General features: G+C 37.2%; 1 protein-coding gene across 3 annotated transcripts in view; it reads left to right on the top strand.

The window, feature by feature from the left end:
• znhit6 (zinc finger HIT-type containing 6) overlaps window positions 1-12828 on the top strand; it is a 44705-nt gene that overhangs the window by 22850 nt on the left and 9027 nt on the right. For all 3 annotated transcript variants that reach the window (XR_014031723.1, XR_014031724.1, XM_081387023.1), the window contains exons 7-8: window positions 803-883; window positions 11446-11523. Coding sequence is in view for 1 of the 3 variants with exons in the window: in XM_081387023.1 (XP_081243149.1) it covers window positions 803-883; window positions 11446-11523 (159 nt within the window). In the remaining 2 variants the exon portion in view is untranslated. The remainder of the gene's footprint in view (window positions 1-802; window positions 884-11445; window positions 11524-12828) is intronic.

Raw genomic sequence — 12828 nt, 5'->3', positions numbered from 1 at the left:
CATACAAATGTAATGTACAATATAATGTCAAATTGTGATATGGATTGTTCATTTTTTATTTAATTACATTTTAAATGATTCATTAAATTATTAATGTTTTATACCTTCATTTAATTACACCGTTTTTTTTATATAAATTTGAATTATATCATAAATCCAAAAAAATTTAAACACAACAACAAAAAACATTTCACAGGGCCTATTACTGTAACAATGACACTATTAAATTGTTCTATGAATTCAATTGATTGGATGTGCTTTTTGATTATTAGCATAATTAAATCATTAGATTAAATCCAGAAAAATTAAAACCGAAAACACAGAATTTGGGGAAAATAAAACAGAATTTGTGAAATAAAAATGGATTTCCTAGGGCTTCAAAAAAAAAGTAATACGTTTTGTTAAATTGTATTGGTTTTGTAATTGATTAGACATGCATTTTGGACCATTAATGGGACATTAAAACGGGGGAAAAGGGCAAGCCAATAGTTATGAGTAGCATTATTAAAGGGATAGTTCAGGCAAAAATAAAACCTTCTGTAAGTATTCACTTTCTCGACCCTCAGAATGACAATTTTATCATTCCAAATCCATGAAACGAGAGTTTTAATTCATGTCACGATTCAGAGAACAGTGTTTTGGTCACTATGAACTGTTATATGGACGAGAGCTGCATGATGTTTCGTCAAAATCACGAGAATCAGGGTGTGTAAATATTGACAGAATTTCATTTTAAGGCAAGCTATTTCTTTTAATTGTCAGTTTTATTTGTTTTTCATTAATTGATTTTCCCTTTCGTCAGGTTTCCTGATGACAAACGGCTCGATCAGATTCTCGACGACTACATTCATCCTTCAGAATCAGATCCGGTCAAACGACAGAAGTATGTCAAACACCCCATCAGTGCCACATTTATCTGACTTAAAATTAGAGGTCGACCGATAGTGGATTTTACCGATAACGATAGCTAGGTTGGGCCATACTTGCCGATAACCGATTAATCAACCGATAGTTTTTAAAATTGATACTGGATAAAAACAAATTGCACCTTGATCATTCATGTTAGTTTGATAGTGCATTAGGCCTAACTATGGTTAACAAATAAAAACCTTAATTTCAAAAATGTATTAGTACATTTTAATTAACAAACAAACAATGAACAATCCTTATACAGCAGTTATTAACCTTAGTTAATGTTACATATGTAATTTTATTGTAAGTGTTATGATTTCATATTAAACCCAAACAGTCATGCTTAAAGATGGCCAACTTTAAATATCTAAAACGCCAGAGCATTGAAATGACAAAAATATTACATGTATAGTCTCATACTTTTGCTTCTATTTTATAAACACTTGATGATTATCTAATCAAAATAAAAAAATACATATTAAAGTGATGATGAAAAAATAACCGAAATCTAATGCTTTTCTGATTTGTTTATATGTTTCTGTTGGCTGTATGAACATATCAGTTTGCTATCTTACGTCTCTAGCTTTAAATATGCAACTTCTCTGCATATTTAATGCATAAAAGTGACTAGCTGGATATAAACTAATGCAAATAGATGGTAACAATTGTGACATTAAACATTTGGGTCGGACTTACGTTTATTTTTGTCAGTGTTTTAACCGCTTGAGGTACTACTAATGTTAGCGTCCTCTCAGCCTCGAAGGCAAACGAACATACTGTTGTGCTGTTCTTTCTCTACTAATGCAGCATTTAGTCAACAAATTAATCACTTTATAATGATATGACAAAATGTACTGTGTATACAGACCTTTTAGCTGTCGGTGGTTTAAACGCGCATCTGAGCGCTCTCCACGCAGCGTGTGCTCTCAGTGCAGCACGCAGAATCACGTGTGGAAATAAACAACACCAGGCATCAGTGATAGTTTGTATTACACCTCTAGAGGCCGCTCTTGTACTGCATGATGCCAGCAGAGCCTTCTCAGCTCTCTCTTACTGTGTAATGAATGACAGCGCGCGCTTCTCAGCCACTCCAGCAACGGACGCAACCAGGAAAAACTATCGGTATGTATTTTTGCCGATAACGATAGTTCCACCAATCAACAATCGGTGCCGATTAATCGGCAAAACCGATGAATCGGTCGACCTCTACTTTAAATGCACAGGTTCATAGAACTGCACGATTAATGGTGTTTTAATTATCAACACGATTTGTGCTCGCCTCGGTTAAGTAAGGGATAATGTATAGAGAGCCCTTCACAAGCCCTTCAGGCTGTCAAGACCCCTCCGCTTCGCGTCGGGGTCTCGTTCAGCCTGTCGGGCTTGTTATTCGCTATAACGACCGCCTCTCTATACATTATCCCGCTTATTACATGGCTACCTAAAAAATAAATAATTAATTTGACACAAATTATTGATTTAAAAAGACGTTTATTGTTTTAAAAACGATTGTATTGCTTCCGCCAAAGAAAATAGTCCGTTCCGCGTCCATAGCAACGCGCTGTTTTGCATGGCAGCGGTCTGTTATAAAGAAATAACACACCGCATTCTACATTGGAATTCAGCCACGCCATGTAATAATTAAGAATAATCATTTGCTTATTTTCATGTTTGAATTGGATCATCGAAGGTCAACAGCAAAAACATTGGTTAATAAAGTGAGATTAAGTGCATAAAGTATATTTGTATTATTTAAAGGGTCATTTCACCCATTTGAACATTGCTTTTTATTTAAAGTGGGTCATATATGTAGTCGAAATGTAAAAGAAATTTTGAATTTGGTGCCTTTGTGACCGAGAAAAGACAAAAAATAACTTCAGGACGCATTTGTATGAAAGACAACAACTCCCACAATGCACCACATTGCACAGCTCCGCAAGCCACTCCCACTAATCCAGAAAGCGCATATCTGCCTATAAGAGAAATCACTCTTCCGTCTACAAATCTAGCTACCACCAGAGCTTGAAATTAATTTCACATTCACACAAAATGTCTAGTTAGTTGGCGAACTCATATAGTGCATTACTCCTCGTTTGTATTTCTTTCGAAAAGGTGAATTATTGCATGGTACCTGGATGTTCAGTCAGAACATATGCGGTGCGAAACTAGGATAGTTCTCAACACAAACGTCCGTGTCCTCGTCTGATTCAGAGATTTCGTCCAGGAGAAATTGTCATCGTTGAAATTCTTTGCCGCAGACGGACTCTATCTCTGTGTTCGTAGCGGTTCGTAGCTGCATAGTGAGATCACCGGCGCCACCAGTCCGCCCTAACTCGAGCCAGTCCGGGCTCCTCGTCCGCGGCAGGCAGGTCTTCTGCCTCGGCTGCTCTTCGCTATAATGCGGCTTGTAAAGGTAGCCACAAACACCTGATTCAAGCATCAGACTTCCGAAATCCTCTTCCTCTAGTCTATATCATATTGAGCACTCTCCTCCGCTATTGTCATTACTTTACATCTGTCTCCACAGCGCCTGTTAGCTTAGCTTCAAACAAGATGGAGGATATTGCTTTCAGTTTCAGAGAGTAAAGTCCCACCCAATGATCTGTAATAGGTCTGTAGCGTGAGCGGGTCCCTCCCCCTGGGAAAGATGAGGAACGAGTGTCTGTAGTCTCAACAGAAATCCCCCCCTCTTACACTTCCTCCTACAATGACGCAAAATGGCGATTTTTGCGTCATTGTAGGAGGAAGTGTAAGAGGTAAATAACAGATTTCTCCCGTCTCAGGGGAAAATGAGAGAGTGTTGCACGACCATTCAATAGTATGACTGGGTTTCTAACAATGCAAAGCTTAATGCAAATGGGTGAAGTGTCCCTTTAACAAATATTTTATTTAACAAGGTGCTTCAAATGCTTAAAGTACTTGAATTTGACTTTTTTTTTATTTAATTCCTGGAAAACTCTTAAACTTTGATATTTATGAAAAGCTACTTGAATTATTGAAAGACAAATGTGAAATTAGTGTTTAATTTTGTTGATAAAACAATTTTTTCACTAAAAATCAACACTGATTAGATATACAGCCATTTCTCATGGATATGAGTGTGATATTGCTCATAAATATCCCCCAAGTATATGATACATCTTTCCTTTTCAGGTTAATCATATATTCATGGGAGAAAAATAATAAGAATAAAATAATAAAATTGAATAAGGAAAGCGATATCTTTGTCATAGGATCCTTGCAATGGTTAAAGTTTCCGCAGTCATTGCTTGTGTTGCACTTTATTTGTACCATTTTGTTTTATTAGTTTATTTTTGTTTATCTATTTACCCTTTTTTAGAATTTAAAAGATAATAAAGATATTGTTTGATAAGTGAGATCTCTGATTATAGTCCTTGAAAGTCCTGGAATTTAATTGTACAGTGTCTGTACGAACCCTAATTACTTTATATTCACCTTTTGAACCATAAGACGAGCTCAGACTGCAGGAAAGTGCATGTGTGTAGACAATGAGTCATGAATACTGACAGTGATTTATCATTGCTCTGGCTAGATGTGGACTCTCTCGGTGCAGCACCGGTGAGAAGACGCCGTTTTAAAACACGCAGGTCTCATAGATCTCAACAGACACCTGGCGTTTGCACATTTCTTGTCGTCTGCGTCTCATTTCTGATGTAATCTCGATTACTTTTTACAGCTGAAATGTGGCATGAGCGCAGCATTGTCAGTCAGTGAGATTGTGTCTGGCTCTTTTTGTCAGTTCTCTGAGTTTATTTATGACCGACTGCCAGGGGGAAAAAAGTAACTTCTCCACATAATGATGAAAGTGGCGATTGTTTCTTCATGGAACGGTTTTAGAGCCATTTGGGTCAGCACATTATTATTATTATTATTATTATTATGACTTGCCGATAAAAACGTCCGCCCTTTTATTCAGACCACGAAATGCAGAAATGAAGCTGTGGTTTGGAGTTAGAAATAACACTGAAATAGTTAGAAATACACTGTGATAATAGGCCACAAAATCAACACTAGAATAGAGTTGGGCGTCTCTTGGATGACTTGCTCATGATTCAAGGCATCTTTCAGGGAGAGTTTTGATAGTTTTGTAAATTGTGCAATCCAACGCTGACGTTCAACAGTTTTATCCCAGAGATCAGTGCCGATTCATGTGATTATATAAATGCAGACGAGTCGCATCTTTAAGAAGGAAAGTTAACGTATTAGTACACGTCCCTGGTGTTACTCAGCTCTAGAGACTGTTGCTGGTCTAGTGCTGATTTCTCATCTACACTTGATGGTCTTCTCTGTATGGAGTTAAAATAGTCTCAAAATTAATTTATTTAAAATATAGGATTCACAAATGTGTAAGCTAAGATTATATATTTGCTAGGGCTGGGTTAAAAATATAGATTTCTCAATTTGAATCGATAAATACTGCTTTGACACTCTTTAAAGTGTGCTTAAAGTAACCCTAACACTGTGTCCTAACCAGACGCGATGCGATAAGACTCCAGCGACAAATAATTTGTCTGTCCAGACTAGACGCGACTGCGAGATGCGTAAAAAATCAATCAAAACCCACAGCCAATCAGAACAGCGTGTGGGTGGAGTCAGCCAATCAGAACAGCTTGTGGGTGGAGTCAGCCAATCAGAACAGCGTGTGGGCGGGGTCAGACAATCAGAACAGCGTGTGGGTGGAGTCTCACGGCACCAGAGAGTAATCTTGACGGCACTTGCAAGAAAATGGATAAGTCGCTACATAATCAAATTCACAAATATTACACCATTTAAACATTATTCAAATACATAGGCCAGGGGTCGGCAATAGGCGATATTTCTGGCCCGCCGGATTATTTTGGAAGTCCGTTTTTTTTTTTTTTATCAGCCTATTTTTTTTTTACAATAACGGTTTACAAATAGGCCCCGAGTATCATTCGTTACTTATTATTTATTCGGGTATAACACACTGATAAATAATATGTATTACCTGATAAAAAATATTTGCACTAAATGCTGCACAAAACTCTTTCACTACTTGAGAAAAGCCGTAGCCGCGTGGCGATTTCACCGCCGCATACTGTGTGAAACGCCCATATGGAATCATGCGGCGCGGGATTCAATTTTAAAGTATAAAGACGGTAGCGGTCAGAACTCTGGTGTAGCCTACCCATACTTTGGACGGAGCGGGCGGTCTGACTGACAATAGCCCACTCCCGACATCTTTTGACAGCGTATCCGCACTTCATTCTGACCACGTACACGTAGCTCTGAGGAGCTGTTTGGCACTGAAACCATTGTCAGTCAACAACATTCTTTTTTTTCAAGGATGTTTGAAATAGTTTGGCAGAAAATAGCCGACTTCATTTGTCAGTAGGGCAGTATGGTTTTCGTTTATGTTGCTTAGAAATTTGAGTGATAGGCTTTGTCCTATTTAATTTGTTATTTATATTTCATTAATATTTTCTGACATTTTTTTTCTCTGCTGACAGTACAATGTTAAAATAATATTTTAGATTGACACGAACACAATTTTTGTATAGCATTTATAATTATTATAGGCAATATTAATCTCTCTCTTTCCGTTAGAGACATTTGAATGTGAGATTATGGAAACGAGATCTAAATTTTGCGGACCCTCAGGTCGGGAAATAAAGCGGGTGAACACCGAGTGTATTTTAAGCGGTTGCTGAATAGAAACTTGTGGGAGCGGGACGGAAAAAAAACAGTCCCGCACAGACCTCCTTAAACCTTAGGTGTGTATGAGTGTGTCCCGAATAAATAATAAAAAAGGAATAAAGTTCAAAAGTCGGACTGTAAGCGAATGAGGCATGATTGCTATTCACACCTTTATTAAAATGGCTGTAATATGTTACCACAATAGTACTTGATCTGTTTAAAATGATTTCATTGATATGTGCAATGTAGATGTTAAGAGTATTCATTAAGAGTATTTAATTTGTATCCATAGGCCTACTCCGTGTAGCTGGCCCGCCATCTACTGGCTAAAAAAAAAAAATTTGCCCGCGGCCAAAGTTACTTGCCGACACCTGACATAGGCTATTGAGTTACAATCTTTGTCAAAGAATACACTTGTTTGTTCACAGTTTGAACGTTCTTGTTTCCATTTGTTTAATTTCAAGGTCTGAGGTGAATTATCCATTGTTGCTTTTACAGCCTCAAAGCTGGAGCACTAAATGATATTCAGAGTCACATGACACGCTTTTAACATTAAATAAAGCACATAAACAGTGCCTGAGATTATCATCGCCACACTTTGTGTTTGTTGTTCCAGCGCGACGTCGCAGAAAAATAGAAACCGTTTCTAAAATAGAAGGGTCACATGTCGCTGTCGCGGCTGGATAGGACACACACTCTGATCAACATGGAAAATAGCCTTTTATCGCGTGTAGTTAGGACACGGCGTAATGCTGTAGAACCGACCATCTCTTCATCTTTACTACTAGTTACAGCAGCAAATAAACACGAATGAACATCAGAAGGAATGTTGAAAGATCAATCATGTCTCATGAAATCCATCAATCAGTGTTTCAACTGTGGAAAGACGTCAATAAAACAGCTTGAGAACGATATTTCACGTTACGTTTACCTCAGAAAAGCCATTCAATGACCATAAACTCGATAGTTGGCTAGTAGTCTTGCGTAGCCATGTGACTTCATCGCAGCTTTCATTTGCCAAGAACCACCCAATCACAGTTCTTGTACATGTAAAGTCGATGTCCCTATGATAACAGATCGCCGTGCTTCTAATATATTATACTGAAAATCCAGCGTTTAGTTGATCCTAATAAGCGCCATTGTCACAGTTGTAAACACGACGGCGTTCTTTTTCCATGAGGGGGTTTGGCTTCACGACGGCTTTGTTTCCAGCAGAGCGTTAAAGAATACGACACACACGACTACGGGAACTCCTGCAGATTTAAGCAATCAGATTACGACTTGTTGAGTGCCGTATGCGTCTGTGGGCGACTGAGGCTGAGCTAACTGCTAGTTAGCTCGAGAACTTGGAACTGAATCGAATCATAAGCTTGTGAATCGAAATAAAAGTTTTTTCAATATCTTGCTTTAAATATTTGCAATTTACAAACTCATAATCAGGGTTATTATAGCAAACTAAAACCATAAAAAAAAATTCCGTTACTTGAAATAAAATAAAATATACATTTATATATTATATATATTATTTTTCATTTGAGTTAACGTTTTTAATTTCATTTAAAGTGATGTAAAACTTCATAAAACTTGGCCTAAAATTTTAAACCATAAACCTAAAAAAAAAAAAATCTAAAAAAAAAACAATAAACAAGTCAAAAAATTATAATATTATAATAACGCTGCTCATAATTCATAATCACAAAATTCAGAATTTTTTGATTAGATTGAAAACTCGCATCTGATTGGCTGAAAAGAATGTGATCCACACACACACACACACACACACACACACACACACATGACGATTTCTGTTTTGCAGAAGCAGATCAAACAATCCATTTGTATTTGGAGAAACATTAAGAAATGTGCAAGCATACTAGTGTATTGATGAACTGTGTTTTCCATGGTTGTGCATTTTTGTATTTTGCGAATATGAATTCTGTGTGAATAATGTATTTTGTAAATGAGACCATTTTATCTCCATATCTCTTTCTGAGAATATAGATGAGAGTGAATTCTGTCTGGAAAACATTGAATAAACTTTTTCCAGAACAGAGTTTGAATGATTCAGCATCACGTCCAAACCCTTTTTTTCCGTCGTCTCCGCTTGTTACGCAACCTCGAGAGCAGCGAATGCATTGTTTGGGTGTCAGGAATCGGCTGTCAGGACATGTTCCACGCTTCCACACGAGTGTGTTTGTGTGCTTTGGATCCTCCGCTGATGAACACTGTCGTGTTCGGCTCCAGTAATGGGTTGAAATGAATGATGGGTTTTATCAAGATAACCATCAGCTTCAGGAACACAATGGAGAGGCGTCACTGCGGGTTGAGCTGCCGGACACTTGTGTGTGTGTGTGTGTGTGTGTGTGTGTGTGTGTGTGTGTGTGTGTGTGTGTGTGTGTGTGTGTGTGTGTGTGTGTGTGTGTGTGTGTGTGTGTGTGTGTGTGTGTGTGTGTGAGGTTTATGGCAGTTTCACTCGCGGTCAAGAGTTTGGATGCGTATTCTTATTCTCTATTCAAACTATTTTCCACGTTAGAGTAACAGTGCAGTGAAGAAAACTCTTAAATAATGCTAATTATTCAAATCATAAATCCAGAAAAAGTGTGAATATATTTAAATTTATGTTTGCATGAAAATTTTTTCTGAAAAATTATAACATTTCATTGGGCCCTAAAATAGTAATCTATTATTAAATTGTTAAAGTTTTTTCAATTCAATTTATAAAACATGCTTTTTGATTCTTAATTTAAATAAATCATTAAAACAAAATGAAATAAATCAAATTGAAATAAATTGTTGTATATAATTGAAAAATATAATTGTTATTATATGCGTGTCATGATTGTAAAACTTTAATGTAACCATTAAAACAGAATTTTCAGAAAAAAAAATAGGGCCCTAAAAAATTTCATTTTTGTTAAACGTTTAATACTTTGTTAAATTGTATTTATTACATGATTTCAATTAATTATATATATTTTTATTAGTAAAATGTAATTTAACCATTAAATCGTAACCAAAAAAAAAGTAAAATGGTAAAAAAAAAATTTTTTTTTTTTTTTTTTTTAAACTTACAACTTCTACATTTTAATATTTAATTCATATTTAGGCATAATTGATATTTAGCTCATTTTAAACATTTCAGCAGAGGCCTTTTAAGATCACGAGAAGCGTAAATTCAGTCAAACGAGTCCAAACTTACCAAACCAGCTAGTTTGATCAGGCATGACGTATATATTCTCCAATAGAGTCGACATGAAATCCAACCTGACACTGTTTTCTGTTTTAATGTATATTCCAGTATCCAGTTTTACTCACGTTATGTCAGTAAAATTTGTCGTGCCTGTTTTTCTCTTTACACGTCTTTCCTTCCAAACACACACATAACCACCTTCAGAAAGTGCCTAACAACGTCTCTCACACACACACACACACACACACACACACACACACACACACACACACACACCACAGTATGATGTGATATTGAAGAAAAATGCGATATGTGATAACTCATAAAATAATGCGATATGCGATACGATAATGCTTAAAGTGTGTAAAATAAACTTAAATTATCTTTAAAATTTATTTAAAATTATATAACCTACTTTATAGGTTTTTCTTTATATAGATATATTTTTATCCTCTTTTTGTGACTCGAAAACACCCCTAAACTTCTGAAAGTGAACATCAGTGTTTTACTGTATATAAGAAGTGTTATTTTAACATCAGTGTAAAGCTCAGGGTTCAGGTTATCCTACATTAGGGTTATTAAACAACACAAACTGAATGATTATTGTGTGTGTGTGTAAAATGTAAAAATAAAACACTTAGTTTTCACTGTATGAATTAAATATATACTGATGCTTTATTAAGGCTCAATCCCAATTCACCCCTTGGCCCTACCCCTCCGTTTTGCGCGTTCCGTTGAAGGGGTAGGGCTGTCTCAATTCTCTTTTGGTTGGAGGGATAAGGGGAAGGGGTAGGGGTAAGGGGTAAGGGGAAGGGCCAGATAGCCCCTGAAACGAAGATTTTTCGGGACCACACTTCAAACGAAGGGGTATGAGAAATGTACCTGCATACACCAGCTACAGAGGCAACATGACTGCCAATAATCATTTTCTTTGTCACATTCAATCTTGTGTTCATATTTACGGTCATGTTCTTCAAAGAAACGGTTGCAAAAAAATCGTTAAAGTTCATTAACAATATGACGCGTGTAAAAAGCAAAAGTTTGAAGCGAAGTGGACGCGCGAATGAGGGGAATTCGCGTCCACCGCGCCGCGCTAAACGCCTCATTCGCGCAGCAAGACCTCCAGACGCGCGTAAACGCGTCTTAACATTGAAATCACTCGCGCCAGACGCTCTATTCGCGTTTGGTGAGAACGCAGCATTAGGCGTCGAAGATATCGTCATCTCCATTGTTTTCTGCAAACTTCAGAAGAAAAATGCAAAAAAATAGCTGTAACTCACGCAGCTGACGACGGCATCTTGGAAGTTTGTGATAAACATTGGCGCATCTCCTGTGACGTAGGCGCCAGCGACGATAATGACATGTAACGTGTAGTAGTGGTGTCCCATTTCTTAGGGGAATATTTTCACCCCTACGCCTTGACACTCTGTTTCAAGGGGTAAGGGGTAGGCGAAGGGGTATAAAATAGAATTGGGATTGGGCCTAAAGCTACAAAAGTTATTCAGCCAAGAGCAGCGAGTGATTTTCTCTTTGTCTTTAGTTCATGACCGCAGTTATTGCAAGCCATTGCGATATTCATATTGCGATATATAGTGTGATGTTGCAGTGATATAGTGTGCACACTGTGTGTCTGCAGAGTTTGTCTGATCTCACGCATGTGTTTCCAGGTTAAAGCTCTACGTCCACAGCGCTCGTGACGACATCAGGGTGTTCCTGAAGGCAGAGCAACAACACAACTCTCTCAGGTACGAGAATCTATCTATCTATCTCTCTCTCTATCTGTCTATCTGTCTGTCTCTCTATCTCTCTATCTATATCTCTATCTATCTCTGTATCTATCTATCTCTCTATCTGTCTCTCTATCTCTATATCTCTCTCTCTATCTCTATCTCTATATCTCTCTGTATCTCTCTATCTGTCTCTCTATCTCTATATCTCTCTCTCTATCTATCTATCTATCTCTATATCTCTCTGTATCTCTCTATCTGTCTCTATCTCTATCTCTCTCTCTATCTCTCTATCTCTCTCTCTCTCTCTCTCTATCTATCTATCTCTATATCTCTCTATATCTCTCTATCTGTCTCTATCTCTATATCTCTCTCTCTATCTCTCTATCTATCTATCTCTATATCTCTCTATATCTCTCTATCTGTCTCTATCTCTATCTCTCTCTCTATCTCTCTATCTATCTCTCTCTCTCTCTCTATCTATCTATCTCTCTCTATCGGTCTATCTATCTATCTATCTCTATCTATCTCTCTCTCTATCTCTATATCTCTCTGTATCTCTCTATCTGTCTCTATCTCTATCTCTCTCTCTATCTCTCTATCTATCTCTCTCTCTCTATCTATCTATCTCTATATCTCTCTATATCTCTCTATCTGTCTCTATCTCTATCTCTCTATCTCTATCTCTCTCTCTATCTATCTATCTCTATATCTCTCTATATCTCTCTATCTGTCTCTATCTCTATCTCTCTATCTCTCTCTCTATCTCTCTATCTATCTCTCTCTCTCTATCTATCTATCTCTCTCTATCGGTCTATCTATCTATCTATCTATCTCTATCTATCTATCTGTCTATCTCTCTATCTATCTCTCTATCTATCTCTCTCTCTATCTCTAGACTGGAAGAGTGTGGTTCATGTTGTTCATGTCGAGAAGACATTAATGTACACATTTACATCTTATCAGTTCTTGCTCTCCCTGGGAATCAAACCCATGACCTTGGCGTTGCAAGCACCAACGCTCTACTGTTTGAGCTCCAGGAAAGCTTTCCATCGCACAAACAGTTCTTTATAGTGGAAAAGGGTTATTAAACGTTCTTCACACTAATAAAACATGGCTCTTTTAGAAGCTGATCACTGAAAGGTTCTTTGTGGAACCGAAAATGGTTCTTCTACCACATCTCTGCACTCTGAAAAAATGCTGGATTGTGTCAACCCATGTTTGGATTAAATATAGACAAACCCAATCATTAGGTTACTTTTTTTTTTCACATTCTAAACCAACGGTTGGGTCTGTCCATATTTGACCCCAAAATTAGAGGTC

Source organism: Scardinius erythrophthalmus, assembly GCF_964197995.2.
Source record: "Scardinius erythrophthalmus genome assembly, chromosome: 15".
Taxonomy (NCBI): domain Eukaryota; kingdom Metazoa; phylum Chordata; class Actinopteri; order Cypriniformes; family Leuciscidae; genus Scardinius; species Scardinius erythrophthalmus.
The sequence above is the reverse complement of the archived record's forward strand: the minus strand, read 5'-3'. Positions and strand labels throughout refer to the sequence as shown.